This window comes from Pteropus medius, unplaced genomic scaffold, assembly GCF_902729225.1.
Source record: "Pteropus medius unplaced genomic scaffold, Ma_sr-lr_union100, whole genome shotgun sequence".
Classification (NCBI taxonomy): Eukaryota; Metazoa; Chordata; class Mammalia; order Chiroptera; family Pteropodidae; genus Pteropus; species Pteropus medius.
The window spans coordinates 6,247,583-6,267,742 of NW_024351543.1; the positions used below are offsets into that span (position 1 = coordinate 6,247,583).

At 31.6% G+C, this 20,160-nt stretch overlaps 1 protein-coding gene and 1 pseudogene across 3 annotated transcripts in view; one reads left to right on the forward strand and one right to left on the reverse strand.

Annotated features, from left to right (window-relative positions):
• STXBP5L (syntaxin binding protein 5L) overlaps positions 1-20,160 on the forward strand; it is a 260,367-nt gene that overhangs the window by 42,471 nt on the left and 197,736 nt on the right. For all 3 annotated transcript variants that reach the window (XM_039843137.1, XM_039843139.1, XM_039843138.1), the window contains exons 4-6: positions 2,290-2,371; positions 5,876-5,976; positions 14,405-14,539. In XM_039843137.1, coding sequence (XP_039699071.1) covers positions 2,290-2,371; positions 5,876-5,976; positions 14,405-14,539 — 318 coding nt within the window. The remainder of the gene's footprint in view (positions 1-2,289; positions 2,372-5,875; positions 5,977-14,404; positions 14,540-20,160) is intronic.
• Positions 6,139-6,257, reverse strand: LOC120586815 (uncharacterized; annotated as a pseudogene).

Consider the following 20,160-nt stretch of genomic DNA (forward strand, 5'->3'; position numbering starts at 1 on the left):
TTTTCTGGGACTCTCATGATGTGAATGTTTGTTTGCTTGATAGTGTCTCATAATTCAGTTAGGCTTTCTTTATTCTTTTTCATTTCTTTTTTCTTTTTCTTCCTCTAACTGGCTAATTTCAAATAATTTGTCTTCAAGTTTGCCAAATCTTTCTTCTGCATGATTAGGGCACTTGTTGAAACTCTCTGTTGAATTTTTCCATTCTGTCATTGTATTGTTCAGTTTTAGGATTTCTGTTTGATTCTTTTTTATGGTCGCTATTTCTTTATTAAATACATTTTGTTCATGAATTGTTTTCATGATTTTGTTTATCTGTTTTCTCTTGCATTTCATTCAGTTTCTTTAGCTGATAATTTTGAATTCTTTGTCAGCCAAATCATAGATCTCCATTTTTTTGGAGTCAGTTACTGGAGCTATATTAGTTTCCATTGGTGGTATCAAATTTGCCTGATTCTTCATGAACTTTGTAGTCTTGCATTGGTGTCTTTGTATTTGTGACAGCAAACACTTCTAGTCTTTATAGACTGGTTTTAGAAGTCAAAGACCTTCTATGTCTGTTCTCTGAGTTGACAGAATTACCTCTGAAATTGCAGTTGTGCTGGGTTGGAGCTACTTATGAGGCTTTCACTGGGTCTGCAATGGGGTCTGTGGTTAGTGGATTTGTTACCAGGGCTAAAGCTGGTGTGGATCCGTTTTGGTCCCTGGATGGATACAACTGCCTCTAGTACCTTGTTCTGTGGGGTGGCACTTGGGCAAGGATCCTCAAACAGTGGGCCTATTGCCAGGTATACTGTGGGTGTAAGTTCCTCCAGAAGTCCGCTGCCTGGTCACCGGGTGGGTCCCTGGTGGATCCCTGGTGGGCAGGACTGACCCTGAACTGTGACTGTCAGGACTATTTCAGATTCCATAGCCAAAACTGAGGTTCACAGACCTGGCTCTGCAGGCATGGACAGGAATGTTTCCCTTCAGATCACTGGATGAGCTGGATTGGTCCCTAACCATGGCTAGAGGGGCTGGAGTGGCATATAGGGCCCTTTCAGGACCTCCTGTGGTGTGATCATGTCTCTTGCCAGGTCCCTGTGCTGGTTAGACTGCTTATGGTTTATAACTAGGAGGTAGGGCCCTCTTAGAGTCTCCGGGGTTATAGACAGGAGTGTTTCTCATCAGGATCCTGGAACCTCAGAACTACTTGCTGACTATGGTTGTGAGGGGGCTAGGGCTGTGTAAAGGGCTGCTTTAAGTTATCTGTGGTCACAAATGGGAGTATTTCCTGCTTAGTCCCCATGCCAGTATTCCTGCTAATGGACTGTGGCTGAAAGGGGTCTGTAATAAAGTATAGGGCCCTTTCAGGATCTCCAGATGAGAATGTCTCCAACTGGGACCCTGGACTCTTAAGACTTCTAGCAGACTGTGGCTGTAGGGAAGCTGGAGCCATGCACAGGGCCCTTTCAGGACCTCTGGGAGCACAGATGGAAATTATCCTGTTTGCTACCTATGCCAGCAGGCCTGCTCAGCACAGCAGCTTAGCAAAGACTGAAGGAGGAGGTTGGTCCCTTTCAAGATCTTTGGGGGTGCAGACAAAAGTGTCTTCTAAAGGGTCCATATGTCAGTGGGGCTGGGATGGTCTGGAGGTCTGTTACAGGGCCATTTCAGAATCTACAGACTGATTGAATTTGCCAAGCTTACCTTCACAGGCCCCTGCACTCAGCCAAGAGGGGCAGAAGCTGAATCGAAAGTGTCTTCTAGATCCACAGCTAGGACCAATGTCTGAATGCCTATTACTTGATGCATGGGTGGGCGTGACTCCTCGGGGTCCCTTGGTGTATGGCATTTGCTGGTTATAAACATAAAGCCAGACAGGCAAGGCTATCGCCGAGGTCTTAGGGGTACAGAGTTATTTCCATTTCTGTAGCCAAGACCACAGTCAGTGAGTCAGCCACCTGGATGTGAGCCTGCCTTCTCAGAATGGCTTTCTTCATTCTTGCACTGCACTAGAGTTTCACAATCTCCTACTTGGATCTGGAAGCTCCCATGAAGATATTTTTGTCTGTGTATGGATGCCAAATTATTGAGGGAGGACATGTGCGATGAATGTTTTATTTGACGATTTTGCTGAGGTCCTGTGGTATATAATGTAATTTGCATCAACAAAGACTAAGATTTTTTAATTATTTATGAAAATTAGGTTAACTAAGAAGCAAAACATCAGTTATTAAGTTAGTTTCTCCTTTACTCATTAATATTAGTGCTAATTAAAATATTAGAATCCTTAACTTTTATTTATGTTAGACTCGGGAGACCTGGCGTTGATTGTTATTGCCAGCATGAAAGTGGTGCAGCTGTCCTGCAGCTCCAATTCCTGATCAATGAGGTAAGGATTTTCTTGATTATTTCACACATGCGCGCGCGCACACACACACACACACACACACACACACACACACACACACTGCATTCATTATATAATCTTTTTTATTAATCTTTTTTATATTATGATTCTAAATGCTTGAAGATACATATGTATGCAATATTATTCATGGTCATATTTTCATAAAACTGTATTATATTTGTCAATTTATTAAATTTTAAAAGAAAGAGCTTATTATATTAGAAGATCTTGTTGTGATGATGTGGCATAATTTATAGATTATTTAAATGTTTTTTTAAAAATTACTAAAATTCATTGATTGCTTTACTGACCATTAAACTTTTCTTCTATACATTCTCCTCCCACCAACTTAAACTTTGTAGTTCAGCACTAATTTTATATTTTGTCTTTATCTTCCATGAAATAATCTTTTCACTTATTTACCTATGGTTCTTTTATCTATATATATCTCCATATGCATTTGTTGGTATATATATATGCATTTGTGTTTATTTATGTATCCATAGCTATTATGACAATAGGCTGCCTACCCTAAACCTATTTTTATAGACTTATGGTGTTGAGAAACTCCCTAAAGAAAAAGTATGTATTTACAAAGCTAAGAAAGTTTGAAGATCTTCCATTAGTTGAAGGCTACCTAACAACTTCTTGACTCACATTTTTATAGTGGACCCTTGAGTCTTCTTGAGCTCTTTTATGTTAAATGAGCCAGGTAGTGCAAAAATTCTTTAAAGAGTTTTTGCTATACAAAATCTCCTAAGGCACTTTGCAGATTGAACTCAATAGCTTGAGAAAAAAATGAGGTACTACTCATTGTTCTCTTATGGCATAAACAATGATTTTTTAAATTCAATGTCTCCATATATTTGTGTATATATCTCTTTCTAAGAATTTATAATCATAAGCATGGGTAAAATGGTTCATGTAACTTTGTATCAGAGATATCTGAAGCATGAAAAATTTCTGGTATTGTCAGATGTCTATTTTTAACTTCTCTTGATTCAAAATCTTTCTTAGAAGGCTGTGAGATTTTCCTTACTGACAAACCTTGTGCGCAGTCTAGCTTGGGGTACCCAAATGAGAGAGAGAAATAAGGAAGAAAAGAGAAAACATTAAAAAAATTTTTTTTGTAATAGCTAGTCATTAGTATCTAGAATGACAACCTTTCTGAAGTCTGTGTTACTCTGCAGCTCCTAGATGCGAGATCTCAGTCTGTTGGATATGTATTGGCAGGCATAAATTGTTCTCCAGTATTTCCACTGGGTCCAATCCTCTGAGAATTGTCTTTAGGCCCCAAATTTGACTCTGTGCTATGTAACTAAGAATGTATAAAGACAAACCTTTAACATTTTTCCATTGTTTACATTGTTTATCCTAAACTACTCACCTTGATCTACCTCACACTCAGGTTCTGTACATTTTCCCAAACTTCTCAGTTTCTAACCTCATGATTGGTATTTTCATTCACAGTTTTTAATCTTTTCATAGATCTTCTGTATTGCTTCTTGTAGAGTCACTTTGCTTTTGTAAATGAGCCCTAGACACCCTGCTGATGTGTCTTATATCTTTGTTGGTGCTGTTATGCTCAGTAGTCCTGTTTACTTCCCTCCAATGACGTTACCTCCTAGTTTTGTAGAATAAATATTGACTTCCTTCTTAGATTTATTCAACTATTATACTAAAATATTATTGACATATGTTGCTTTATTTTAATTCCATTGTCTGTGGCATATTGTATCTTTTGCATAACATATAACTATTTAACATGGAGAAGGTTTTATTAATTTCAGTATCACATTTTATACTCACCTTATCCAAAATGATTTCACTTTCCCAAGAAATAAGATCAGAATCCTATATGTCAAAAAATATTGTAGCTTATCAAGCACTTCTAAGCAATCCTAATAATTTTCCAGTTTGTATACATGAAACATTTGGGAATAGATTACAAATAAAATAAGGAAACAAACAAAAATTCTCAAGGCATGTATAGGGCATATTTTATTGCATGGAATGTAATTATCTGTGAATTCATATTCAAGTGTATATATCAGTGTATACCTCTTTGAACATGTGTGTTTATATATGTATATACAAATGTGCAAATTATACAAAATTTTAAAACATTTTAAAATGGATACAGTCTGATTATAATAGCCTTTTTAAAAACTATTTTTCTTTGAGACTAAATTCACAGGTACAGAATATAAAGAGAACCATTGTAGGATACATGAACATTTTTGTCTTAGGAATTGTTATGGAAGAGCATTTAGATTCCTATCTTCTTCTCTCTAATTCCTGAAGAAGAAATAAATTCTAAAAATTTCAGTAGAGTTTTTCCTAGTCTCTAAATGGGATAATCATTTTTATATCTGTGATTGATGTTATAAACTATGAAAGGTTACCTGTGACAGAGCACTTTGGAAAGTAAGAATTTTTGGTATCTCAGGACCACCATGATTCTGCAAGGTCACTTTTATAGAACACATTAAATATTCTAGAGTAGCTTCAGGATCTGTCATAGGGCAAGAATTGACATTTTTATCTGGGAAACTCATAATGGTAAAAGTTCTGACATAGTTTAAGATGATATTACTGAAATCAGTAAAATAAATAGTTTGTGTGTGTGCATGTGTATGTGTGTGCGTATATATATACATATATGTATATGTATATATATATGTGTGTGTGTGTGTGTGTGTGTGTTTATATATATATATATATATATATATATATATATATATATATATATACACACATGGATGCCACGTATGACTTTGTATATATATGGCAGCTAGTTATCTGGTGTGTGCCATATTAATAGAGAATATCGTATTGTATTTGAAATAGGATTCATTTGTATTTGGAGGTCTTATAAAACAAATCTTAGTATTATTTTTGAAGTTATACTGAATTCTAGTTGGAGAAATGTTTTCTTTTGTTATATATGTTTTCTTTATTATAGACGAAGATTTTTGAACTGTAAAACATTTAATTATACTAAATATACTATTTAGGAAGAATATATAATTTCCAACCACAGTATATAGAAGATTCTTACAAATAGAGAATTTTTATATGACCAGATTGAATTTTAAAACTGGGTTGGATATTTGTTTCTCTGTAAAGCTATGTAGTATATGTATGAATAGTAGAAACAAGAGGATTAAACTAAGTTTTTCCCAAAGAAAATGCAAAAAAAATTCTTAAGAGTCACAATGATACTAATAGTAATTATTTCTCTAATCGGTATGTGTATATTTCTTGAGATAGTCATCTTGTGCTATAGTTTACTTGCTTCTTCCACTCCAGCGTTCTTAGCATTCCTTGAAGTTTGTGCAGTTGACCTTCCTTGTATTTCTAGGTTATATAGATACAAATAGCTCTTTAAACAATGAACAATTCAGTAAATGATCTTGTTTTTGTTTCACAAAAACCCCTAAATTAAGTAAATCACTTGCTTAATTTATCTTCTTTTTGTTCTAGGGTGCTTTGGTCAGTGCAAGTTCAGATGATACACTTCATTTATGGAACCTTAGACAAAAAAGGCCAGCTATTCTTCATTCTCTTAAATTTAACCGAGAACGGTAAGGATGTATGAGTTAACCAATTTTTTAATGTACAAGAAAACAATTTCCTGAGCAAGTTTTAGATTAATTTTTTTTTTTTTAGGCGAGGCAACCCTTGGTTGACCTCACAGATTGCAAGGCCCTTGTCAGCTTACGATCCTTATTTTTTAAAATTTTTTATACCTACAGCACCTGGTCCCCCTAGGTAGTCTCCCATTCAAGTACTAACCAGGCCCGACACTGCTTAACTTCCAAGATCAGATGGAATCGGGCTTGTTCAGGGTGGCATGGCCGTAGACTAGATTAACTTTTGAAAGACTTTTTTTAATAATCTTAGTAGCTAGAAATAATTCAATATTTATGCTTGCTTTTATAATAGTTTATTTTCATAGAAAATTCATAATTAATATAGATTTAGTCATTTACTAATGGGGAATTCCTAACCATTTGTTCTCTTCCCTGTAAACCAGCACTTCTTTTTCCTAGGCCAGAGTGCTGAAAACCTTGACCTAAAATTTGAGCCAAGTAGATAGTAAACATATTTTTAACCTTTTAATCGTGTCAGTTACAGCCTATACTTTCACCCTTTTGCTTAATTTTTTTTTACATAAAAAATACTGAGACAAAAGTTTTAGATATATAAAAATGTTGGTACTGTTGAACACTACTACATATCCAAGGCTAATGTTTAAGATGGTAATTTGATCAAAATTTAGATTCTCCATTTTAGAATGAAATATTAATAATCAGAAAGAGAAAGTTATGCAGATAGATATGGGAAAAGTTATTAGATTTTTTTTTTGTATCAAATTGTACCAAATTTTGATGTTTCTAATGTTGGGTTCAACCAGGCCTGGAACATAAAACACATCCACTTAACTGATAATATACCTTGGGATTAAGTAAAATTTGTATTTTATTGTCCTTGTAATTTGTAAAATATTCTGATATTTGTTTATTATTTGGAAAACAATCACACTATTTGCAGTGAATGGGAATGGCCATCACAGCAAAATTTGGTGTTCATGAAAGAAAAACCTCTGAGAAGTAAATTTATGCAGATTAGCAAGTGCTATTCAAACTGAAGTAGGTGAATAATAGAGACAGGCAGTCATTTCTGAGGGCTCAGGATAGTGTTCATTTCATTTTGTTGAATGGTAATAGTTCATAAAGCATCATCTCTATATTGGCAGTGCTTAATTAAATCAACCTATTTTGTAGGTATAGTAAGAAAAAAGGATGGCAGCTGTACATTCTTTTCTATCTGAAGCTTTTTCTTTTTCTTTTCATATGCACACTACATTATTTAAATTATTAACATTCACTATTCTCAGTAGTATTCATGAGTATTATGTCTACAGTATTTTAAGATTCAGCATCAATGGAAATTTTTATTGTATCCAGTATTTTTTGAGATGCACGTTTCTATTATAGATATTCGCTAAAACTAGATAGGACTTCTTTCTTTAGATTAGATATAATTTTGGTTATTTTATTTAAATTTTAAAACAAATAATGTAGCAGAAATTTCAGGTAATTAAATTTAAAGATAGGCCAAGAGTTGTTATACTCCTGTTTCTTTACCACTAAAAATATTACCTATTCAAATATTGTCATCCTGATTTTTTGTTTGTTTCAGTTGTTTGAGTAGATTTGACCCTACACTTTTGTATAGAGAGACAGATTGGTCTTTCAGTGACAATTTTTTAGTTTTCCTCCACTTAATGTAATGTCATAATTTTTCATTTATTCCTGAGGGATATTTTTGGTAGATACAGAATTCTGAGGGTTTTTTTTTTTTTTACTAAATTTATTGGGGTAACATTGGTTAATAAAATTATATAGGTTTCAAGTATATACTTCAGTAATACATCATATGTAGCTTACATTGTGTTCACCACGCAAAGTTAAATTTCCTTCCATCACCATATATTTGACCCCTTTTACCTTTATCTACCTCCCCATTTCTTCCTCATTCCCTCTGGTAACCACTAAACTGTTGTCTGTGTCTATGAGGTTTTGTTTGAGAGTTCTTTAAACTCTTGAATAGTGTTCTACTTTCTTCTGGCCTCCTGTTTCTGATGAGAAATCTGTTATCATCGGAATTTTTTTCCTTTAGTAAAGATATTATTGCTCTCTTGCTGCTTTCAAGATTTTTTTTTTTTAAGTTTTCTGATGTTTGGCTATGCTCTGTCTTGGTTTTATTTCATTCATTGTTCGGTTTTTCTCAGCATCTTGAATATTTTTATCTTTTGCCAAATTTGGGGAGGTTTTAGACATTATTTCTTTTACTACTTTTCAGTTCCATTCTATTTCCCTTTCCCTCTGGGAACCTAGTAATATTGAATCTTTTATTTTTTCCCAAAGGTCTCCGAGTCTCTGGTATTTTTTTCTTTTTTTTTTTTACATCTATTTTCTGTTTGTTGTTCCAGTTGGATAATTGATATTGTTTCATCTTTGAATTCACTGACTCTTCTGTCCCCTCCATTCTGCTGTTGAGAATATATTTATGTATAACATAGTTTTAAATTTTTTCTTTATTGTATTTTTAGTAGTAAAATTTGCATTTGGTTCTTTTCTATCTCCTGTTTCTTTACTCAGACTTTCTATATTTTTATTTCATTTCATTCATACTAGCTTATTGTATTTCTATGATAACTTCTTTTAAATATTTATCAGTGAATTATAACATCTGTATCATCTTGGTGTTGGTATCTATTGTCTTTTTAAATTCAAATTGAGAATTTCCTATTTCTTGGTATGACGTGATTTTTTTTAAGTTAAAACTGGACATTTTGGATATTGTGTTATGAAACTCTAGGTCTTATTTAAGCCTTCTGTTTCGGTTGGGTTGTTTTGACATTTCTCTGGCATAGAAAGGACAGATGTCATCTTGTTACTAACAGGTGGGAGTAGAAGTTCAGTTTCTCTAGTTATTCTTCCTGATATCTGGGATAGATGGAGGTGCCTCAATACTGCTGGGTGGGGTGAGATTATGGGTCTCCATTATACTTTTATCATCCTGGCCAGGAGACCAGTGCCTCATTCCTGCTCCCCACATGGCCTCCTCTAACTCAATTCTCTCATTCAAAAATTTTAAAATTCTATGAATTTAAGTGAAGGTAGAAAATATTTTTTCTTTTGCCATAGGAGAATGAGAATAAGCTTCTCCGAGGTGCATTTGTTAGAAGAAATCATGATGTTATTCTTTATGGAACTACAGAGCTTAGGCTTATTTTTAAAATTTGACTTGTGTTTGACAGTTTCTCAACTAATTATAGACGACAAAATTGACAGAGTTTATTACTGTCTGATTAGTTGATTGGCAGCCAATTAAGACTATGAATGAAACTCATCTACATTTTCACTTATATGTTTAATTTTGTCTCTTGTATTATAGTTCTAGCTAGGTACAGGTTGTCCAAAATTTTATATATTTTTCTTAAAGAAATTTTAATTCTTTATCTCTTTATTTACATGATTCAGATTTTTCCACTAAAATTCTTAAATATCAGTCTTTGACTTAAGAAGCTAAAGGAATCTTAGGGTAGCTATCTGCCCCTTTCCTCGGCTGTTGTTGTAGTTCTCATTATCATCATTATTATAATTATCATTAGCTGTTTTGGAGAGACTACAAAGCTGCAAGTCTTTATCCTTACTCCTAATTTAGTAATTTAAGCTCTTATCTTGACTCGAGAGTAAGTAAGCAGCAGTCAGTCATCCACAGAACAGTGTTTCTTAAAATGTAGTTTCATAGATTATCTATATCAGAATCATGTTGAGAAGTGTTTCCTAAACTTTAATGTATATATGAGTCATCTGGGGTTCTTAAAAAAATGCACTTTCTGATTCTGGGGTGGGGCCTGAGATTCTGAATTTCTCCTAAGCTCTCAGGTGATGTCCATGCTGGTCTATGGATTTCATTTTGAATAGCAAGTCCAAGGATAATTGTTAAAATATCAATCATATATCCCATCTCAAATATGAGGTATCATAATTTGTGTAGCTGGAATCTGGTAATATGCATTTTAATGTTATATTTATTTTTACCAAAGATTAAGAATTTTTGCTATAATTTAGTGGTTTTTTAAAATTTATTTTTTATTTACAGTTGACATTCAATATTTTAGTTTCAGGTGAACAACATAGTGATTTGACATTTATATAACTTTCAAAGTGATCACACTGATAAATCTAGGACCCATCTAACACCATACATAGTTATTACAATATTATTGACTCTATTCCCTGTGCTATACTTGACATCCATGACTATTTTGTAAATACCAATTTGTACTTCTTAATTCTTTCTCCTTTTTTCACACATCTCCCCACCCCCCTCCCATCTGGCAACCATCGAAATATTCTCTGTATCTATGTTTCTGTTTTACTTCTTTATTTATTTTGTTTTTTACATTCCACATGTAAGTGAAATTATATGATATTTGTCTTTCTTTGTCTAACTTATTTTACTTAGTATAATATCCTCTAGGTCTATCTATGTTGCAAATGTCAAGATTTTATTTTTTTATGATGGAGTAATATTTCATTGTATATATGTACTATATCTTCTTTATACATTTTTCTGTTAAGGGACACTTAGGTTACTTCCATATCTTGGCTATTGTAAATAATGGCTATTGTAACTAGTGCATATATCTTTTTTTAATGAATGTTTTGGATTTCTTCATGTTGCTATAATTTAATGGTTCTTAACTGTGGTCATGCATCAAACCCACCCAGAAAGAGTTTTAAAACAGTATTGCTAAATATAACCTTAGAACAACTGAATTGTCATCTCTGGCATTTATATTTTTAATATCCAGAATCATTATATACCTGATTTGGAGTTACCAGGTTATAAAGCATAATTATAAATATTATAGAAGGGACTAGAACCAGAGTCCTCATGCTTGGTACTAGAGGTTTCACCTAGATCCAGACAAAAAATAGAGCTAAAATTGAACTAATATTAGAACTTAGGGGAAAAAGTTTCAAAGTTGAAATTTCTTACTAAATTTCATAAAGCATAATTTCTTTAATTTTAAGCCATTTACTTTTTAAAATATATTTTTCGCTTGTGTATTGACAGTGTTTTCCAAACTAGAGTCTATGGGCATAGTCTTGGGGTTGAGAATTTTCCACAGTAATTTGATCGTAATATTTTTATTTTTATAATGAGACTAATGGAAACATACTGAATGATTTAAATAAACCATGAAAAATATACTGCCACACAGATCCAATATGTGAAGTTAAATTTTCATGTATAGTTGTGTTGGCACCAAATAGTGTTATTTCAATTGTTATGAATTAATGAAATGACAGAAGTGGACTATACATGTGTATTATGTATTCATACCAAATGATTATGTGATGATGTACTTTGGAACAAATCAGAACTGTTCAAGTAGGGGCGAGTGATGAGAGAGAAGCACAGAGTAAGTACAGAAACACAAAATTCAAAAGAACCTGTGCAGTCAGAACCATATTCCTATTGTGAAGTTATTGTATTTCTGTAAAATAATTAATCTGTGGCAAATTAATGTCATTAATTTGAATTCTAGTTGTAGTTTTATTTGTGTTTAATTTGTATTGTTTTATGTGCATATAAGAGCCATAAGTATGAGGAGTTTATATATTTTCTTTTTGTTATTGATAGGTAAGATAATTTATTATTATTTTTATTTCTTATGGTGACATTGATTAACAAGATCCAGTAGGTTTCAAATGTACAATTCAATAGTAAGACATATATATATATATATATATATATATATATATATATATATATATATATTGCATTGTGTGTTCACAGTTTACGTTATTTTATATGTCAGCTAAAGAATTTATAAAAGTCAAATTGAGGATCAGCAAAAAAATTTTTAAAAATCTGTATATTATTCAAGCTTGAGAAACATTTATTTTGTTTATTATATATATGTAATATATATCAAATTACAGTTACTTGATCTCTAATGGCCCAATTCAATATAATTTTCAATGTTCATTTTCCTTGATTTCCATGATGAATTAATTCATCCCTCCTTTGAATTTCTTATAGCAATGAACAATTTTACTTTTATTTTCTTACTCGTCTACTTGTCTTATCTATTTTATTAGATGGTATGTTTTTTGAGGGAAAAAAGAGTATGTGTGTTGTAATAAAGTGCATTTTACAAAGAATTACTCAATGAAGTTTGAATAAACGATCAAAGGGTGGAATTCTCCGAATGTCTTAGAAGATTTACTATAGAAGAATGATAGTGAATATATATGTACAAACAAGATGATTTTTATAAGGCTCACATATAACAGAAAATTCTTTATCTTGAAGGAGGTGGTGATAGAAATACACTACAAATGAAAGTGTAACTATTAAATACAATAAATTAAGTTCTATAAGGATATTGATTTAGTTGCTTATTAGAGTCATCAAACATACAGTCCAAGAGTAATCATGCTCTCTCCCTTCCCTCTCCCTCATCTATGTCAATCATCTTAAGTATATCACGTTACTATTTTTTATTGGGTTCGAATAAAGTCTGGGAATCTTTCTTAATTAGTTCTTTAACTACTACCTATCTATTGGACATTGGACGTAGATGGAACCCCTTCATCATGAAGGGTCATAGTTTCTCGTCAGTATGAATGAGGAAAAAAGTGGTGTTGGTTCCAGGAATAGTTCTAATCCTGTTTGGATCTTCTTGTATTCCATTGTTATTGTACTGTAATGTCTGTGTATATTAGAATTCTGCCTCTTGCTTCAGATCTCATTCCTGGAACCTAGCAGTTCTTAGACTTTTCTTCTTCACTTTGGAAATGATTATGTAATATTAATGTTTTCTTCTTTTTCTACCTGAACTTTTATATTTGTGTCTACTTTTATGTGATAAGTGGGGGGTTTTCCCCCTACTCTCCTTGTGGTTCAGAAAGGGTATTCTTAAATTCTCTTTAAAATGAGTTTTCTCTTTCTACTTAGATTGAATTGAAAATTGGTCCTTCATTGCCTAGAAACATGATCTCATCAATTTATTTCCTGTGGAACATAATTAAATATTTCTTGGCAACAGGAATTCTAGACTTTGGGTTTTAATCAGAATTGTCCAATGTCATGTAGGTTAGTTACACTTTAATTAGATTGTCAAATAACTTCTTGTGTATGTAATAGCATGGCTTCTAGTTTTTTAGATATAGTGTGCAAGGTGCTTTTAGCAGAATACTTTTGAATAGATGAAGTTTGGTTTAGAGAGGCAGGTTTAATAATTCACTGAACCAGATAGATTATAAATTTGAGGGACCAAATGTTTAGTGTTGTATAAAGAGGTACAAGATGGAATCTTGTTGGGAATCTACCATTCACATTCTTTTTTTTTTTTTTCATATTGTTCTGTTTCTCTGGCATTGGAATTCTGTCCAGAACTTCTAACAATTTACTAGCTCCTTTCATGAGTAAACTCTAGGAAATATTATAATTTAATAACAAGTTCTGTCAAGAGATAACTGTGATCTTATCCCCATTGTCCTTTTAAGAGTGATTAAAGAGCACGAGTAGGCCAAACTAGAAAGAGTGATGATGCCATGAAGAGAAGACTCTGGTAAATTCCCAGATTTCATATATAGGAGTCATGGTTGCTCTCCCTGGCTGTGGAACTTGTTCCCAGGGTTGGTCAGAAAGCCTATTGTGAAGATAAGGCAGAATAAAAAAATGAGGGAATAGTATGTTATAAGCTTTCCTTAAACTAAGATGCCAAGCATCTGAATAAAAAGTAGATAATTTACCATCTCGTATAGACATAGCTACAAATTCTCTGAGAACTCTGAAATTTATGTTTCAAATCTACTTAATTTTTATTTGAATTGAATATTACTGAAAAAAAAAAACCAAGAAACAGTGTAGCTTGGTAGAAAGATGGTAAGTGTTCAACCAAGCAAGAATGAATTTTAATTCCAGTTTTGCCACTTACTAGCTGTCAGTCCTAGACTAGTAAAAATAAAAGTTTTTGCCTTAATTTCCTCTTAGTAAATCAGATATATATCTATATCTATCTATCTCTCTCTATATGTATATATATACACACATATATATACACACATATATATATGTGTGTATATATATACAAATACATAGTTTATATGTATTTGTCTATAGTGCTGACAGATATATGTATATATGTGTCTTGTGCTGTTTTCGGTATCAGAAATAGTATATATTAATGTTTATGTCAGATACTTAATATTATTTATTATCATTAGTGTTTATTATTATTATTGTTTTTAATGATATATTATTTATCCTATACCCTCACTAATAATGAAATGTTACTTTAGTATATAGTAAATTTTATCATTTATATAACTATCACTATATAATAAGTGTAAGGAAAATATAATGCTGACCAGAAATAAAATTTAGATATTTTAATTGTAATTTTCTTTCTTTCAGAATTACTTACTGTCATCTACCTTTCCAGAGTAAATGGCTCTATGTTGGAACAGAAAGAGGAAATACACATATTGTAAATATTGAATCTTTCGTTCTTTCTGGATATGTTATCATGTGGAACAAAGCAATTGAACTGTAAGTTTGAACTTGAATATAACTTTATTTGGCTTAAATATTTCATATGGTTATATAACATATATCAAATTATAGAGTTATTTGAAACATTATAGCTAATTTATGATTAAATGAGTGAAAAGTTTAGCCAAAATAATTTAAAATGATAAGTGCCTTTAAAAATAGATATTGTAGTATTAACACATGCTACTTTTAGTCTTTCTAAATACTGTAAATAATTAAGTGTTATGTATGCAATATTTGGTGATAAAATAGTAAGGCCCATTTTAAATGTTATACATAGAAATTTTCATATTTCTTTTAAGTCAACCTTAGGATAGCCACTTCCATTGAGAATGGTCAAGTGGATTATGGCCACATTTAGTTTTATGTAAAAATAATCATGATCATTTCCTATATTTTTTTAATGCTGGTAGCATATTCTCCACTTGCCAAGTTAACATATTGTTCTAGATTCAAAGAAGAATCAGTATATTAATATTTTTTATGTCGTGATGTATACAGCTATTTGGGTATGTGGTTGATGGAAACTACCACTTTGACACTAATATTTATGTTTCTGAATATGTAAAATGTGAAATTCCCCAAATGTGAAACTTCATGGAATTCCAAGCCATCTATTTGTAGTATATATACAATCTCCTGTTATTCAGAAAAATAATTTTTCTTTAATAAATATTTATGCTCTGTACATTTGACTTGAGGCTGGTGCATTCTCTCTCTCTCATACATATATTCTAAGTTACATAATTATTCTTCCCTAAAACTCTGATTAAAACAGCCTATTTTTATGAAGCTTCATACTGGTCTTTATAATAAATCTACTAATCCGTATTCCCAATGTTTCATTGTACCTATATATTACTTGATAGGGAAGATCTTTACTAGTTATATTCTTGTTACACTCTTCTTTTTGTATTATGTCCTAATGGGTTTTTCATTAATGATAATTCTTCCTCTCTCATTAGATTAAGAACTGCTCTAAGGCAGAATCTTTCTTCATTGCTCTTTTTTTCCTCTTTATTCTTGGCTTATTTTGGTGCTTTCCATAGAATGGCTACTAAATGACTAATGACATTGAAGAATTGGTACGATAAATAGTTACACACTACTATTGACTTACAGCTTTCATTTATAATTATAGTCGTAATTGATATGAGCTATTTTGGTCATATATATTTTAGCATTCTGTGTAGGTATTTTTAAAAACATTTATTCTTTAGACAATTATATTTCCTTCAAAAAAATTATCTACTTCTTTAGCTATTTGTGAAAGGCTTTTTCCCCTATAATTTTAATCCTATAAAATCAATAAATAGGCTGAATTTAATGCTTGTTTTAATAATATTGTTTTAGGATATTGATAAAAACCCAAGTAAACTTGAGTGATTCAATTATAGAGCTTTTATACAAATTTAATATTAGTATAAATCATAATAGATGTATCATTTTATTTCAGTTGAATGTGCTAAGGTAATTACAAAGAGTTTATTATCTAAACAGATAAAATATTTCACCACTTTTACAATACTGTTTCCATATTTTTTTACTTAACAAATCCTTTTCTTATTTCAAATTAATATTACCTGAAATAGTTGACTTATACTTTACCTATATATTTATATGATCTATACTTTATGATTTTAGGATCTTACACATGTAATTTGGCATCAGAATAGAATTTACCATTTATGTAAATCCAGTGTTTTATAGAGTTAAAAATGTCCTTGAAATATTCTCAAGAAACTATTAGTAGGCAACACCTCCTGACTGTGTTTTTGGTTTACTTAGGCCACATTTCCAAAAGTGTATCCCATGGAAATAGAGTAGTATTGTGATAGATATAACTTTAAATACCAAGTTCCAATCTCCCAGAGTCTTTTAATTGCTCTCTGCCTCTTGAGATACGTAAGAAAATGCATGCTACTTCCTGTCAATTTATGTTAAGTACATGGGACAATAATAAAATATGTATTTAATTTTAAAAAGTTATTTCATAAATATAATTTTAAAAACAAATTTTAACATTATATGTTCTAAGTGTGAAAAATGCAGAATTATCTTTAAGAGACGTGTGAGATTATTTTTAAATTTTCTTGAAATACTTTTAATGTTTGCTATATTTCAGCTTGTTTCTATTTTTAGTGGTCTCCTAATTAAAATTATAGGCAATTTCCAAAATTATAAGTGATCCATGTTCCCAAAATGTATATATCAATTATTTGGAAAGTGAAACACATTTTCTATATAAACAGTGACATTTTTAGAACATCTCATAAAATACTAGTATAGAACTAAGCTGACATTAAAAAATATTTTTATGGGAAAATATATTCCAGGTTATAGTACAGAAATAGCTATTTCTTCAGGGCATCCCTAGCTTTTAAAAAATGTAACCTATTTTTTTCTACATGTGATTAAAATTTGAGCATGAAATTCAGAATTAAATAATAAGTGCAAGTCTTGTATTTAATTAATACTCATTCAGACATATTTATTGAACACTATGGTAAATACTGGAAACAACTATAAACTGGGAAGACATAGTTTCTGTCCTCTTAGAGGCTTCCACTCTAATTAATGTGAGATTAAGTAAAAAGACAGTTCCATGTATTGGAAATATAATGTAGCAATTCCATAAGAAAGACACCTAAGATAGACATAGGGTCTCAAAGAAGTATCTGTGAAGTAAGTTTCATCTATGCTGAGATTTTAAGGATGAGTTTCAGTTAGATGAGTGAAGAACTGCGGGAGAAGGATAAGGCTGTTCCAGGAAGAGGGAGCAGAAATTTTAAGTACTTTGGTTGGAATGGCTGGAGGAGAGGATGCCAAAAGATAAAGCTGAAGAGGTAATCAGGTTATATAATATGAAGGGCTTTATAAGACAATTTGAGAAGTGAGCTTAAAGCCAGGAGCTAGATTTTGAGGGGTTTGAAGTAGAGAATTTGCTTAAAACCCCTCAAAATTTGCATTTAGGAAGACTATTCTTGAGTTCATATATGGAGAATGATTGAATAGAGAAAAGACTGTATTCCTGATAAAAATTATGGTGCTGAACTTAGGAGGGGAGATAAGCTGACATATAAAAGGTATAGTTAAAAGATAGAAGAGGCAAGACTTGAATATTGTGGGAAGATGTGAGAATAATAGAAAAGAATTAAGAGTGCCCCCATATGTTTGGCTTGAGTGTAGATAAAGGTGCCACGTAGTGAAAGAATGCAAGAGATTGAATAGGTTGGGAATAAAATAATGAGTTCAATTTTAGGTAGGTTGAGTTGTATGTGTTTATAAGACATTCAACTGAAATTGTTATGGGATAATGGTAGGAAGTGGGATATATGGATCTAAAGATAATCAGACCAGAATTTACATGGTCATTGAAACCATGACAATAGAGGAGATTGTGCATGATGAGTGTACAGAAAAGAGGTAGATAGCTAGAAGACAGTCAACCAATTCTGACTCACAGATATGTTTTGTTTGGCCATTAAAGTATTTAAATGTATTCAAAATTATTTCAAATGTTTAAAAATTGATAGAATAGAAATAAAAAATTGGATTTCCATCTTTTCATGAAAAAAATTCATAATGAGACAGTCTTAGTACTGCATTCTTGCCTGGCAGTCAGTAATCAACTGAAACTAACAACTTTTTTTTTTGTAGGTGGATTATATGCTATCCAGTCTGGCATGATTCTTATTCAGGCTACTTAACTCATTTGCAATATTTGCCTGGCTCCTGTGTGCTCTTGAATTCTAATATGGGAATAGATGGCAATCTAGGACAGAATACAAAGACATATCAATACTTAAGATACAAAAATAGAAAGTATGTCTACAAAGAAAATGATCAAAAAGCCATTGTGGTGAATGGGGGGAAGAGAACTAAATAGGGTTACTTGGAAGGATTATTGGGCATTATATAGATGGATATTACATGAATTTAAATTCATTGATAATTCTATCTAAAGTAATTTTTGTGGGAATTACAGAATCCAGAGTATACAGATGCTTTTGTATTTTTAAGTCAATTTCTAATGGCCATAAGTTTTGCAAGGAATACCTGGTAGTTTTTGGAAGTTTAATGTTAGGGGACAGTCAGAAAGAAATACATCAAAGTCAGTCATTTTATCTAGGCAGTGAAATAATAAAGATTTTTCCTTTTAACTTTTGGCATTTTCTAAGTTTTCTTTTTTTAAAATAAATAAAATTTCTTATATAGTTTGAAGAAACCATTACAAATAACAAGTTTAATGCTAGATTATTTTCTGAGCTTGACTGTTTAATGAAGTCTGAGAATTAAAACGAAGAGTCTTGCATATGGTCTAACTAGAGTTCGGTGATTCCACTAGATCAATGAAAAAGGACTCCATGGACCAATAATTTTGGAAAATATTAATTTGCAATGTTTATTTACATATTACAGCCCTAAGAAGTTCCATAGAAGAAAAAACATTTAACTTTGTTTAGTTCAGAATTTCCAAACATTTTTGATATGGAACACTATGTGAAATACCTTACATATTCACTAGTTTATCATGGAGTATGCTTTAGTATTTGTTGTTCCAGTCAAACCCAAGAGACAGGAGTTTGTGGTTTGTTAGATATTGTTAGTTCTCAAAGAATAATTGAAGGATATTGTCCTTTATCAGAGGCATTTATACCATAGTAAAACACTGCATTTATGTGTAAATGATGTAACTGCAAAAAGCTCTGTAAACTTTTTATGAAGCCCTGTTTAGTTTTTTTTCTTCCTGCATATATTCTAGAATGCAAACAGTAACTCTAATTTCCAATTATTCCAATGATTTTAACAATCATAATAATACCATTTATTGAGTTCTTACTATGTTTTGACATTATATTAGGTACTATATGTATATTCTAATCCTCACAATGATTCAGTAGGGTCAGTACAACTATATCCATTTTTAGATGAGAAAATTTAAAACCACTAACAAAATATCTGGTAAATTTGCATTTATTCTTCCGGGTCATTTTGGGGAGTCAGGAATCTGGAGTCACTTAATTTGTCACTTTTTCTGATTCCAAAGAGTTTCTAAAACTTAAATCTTTATTGTTTTATGTAGAATTTTTGATGATTTCATGTAGGCTTAAAAAATTATAATTATGTCAGTATAATCATAATAGAATTAATCTGGCACAATTAGGTCATTGAAGAAAGGGTATGGAAAATTGAGCAATAATAAATGTATGGTCATATTATGTAAGATAATATTTAACCATGACATAGTCACATTCAACAATGATATGAATTAAAGTAGGAAATAGAAAGAAACGTACCAGCTATCAGAGTAGAATAAATTTAAAGTTAGATTGACAGAGCACAGGTCTCTTTAATAATATGCTCTTAGACTCATAATCAATTATTGATTACCCTGGGGACCAGCTAAATGAAACATAACCAGTGAACTAGGTTTCCCCAGTTTGTCAGTTTTCTGTATGCTGGTTATCACTGGAGAGAGTTTTCTTTTAAATTGGAGGAGCCTCTATAATTTCCTGTTGGAGCAAAGTCAGAGATTTCATGTCAAAAGGAAATTTTAAATCAGGTAGGTATGTACTTTGCAATTTGGTTGAAGCAGGGTTACAGCAACAGCCTCA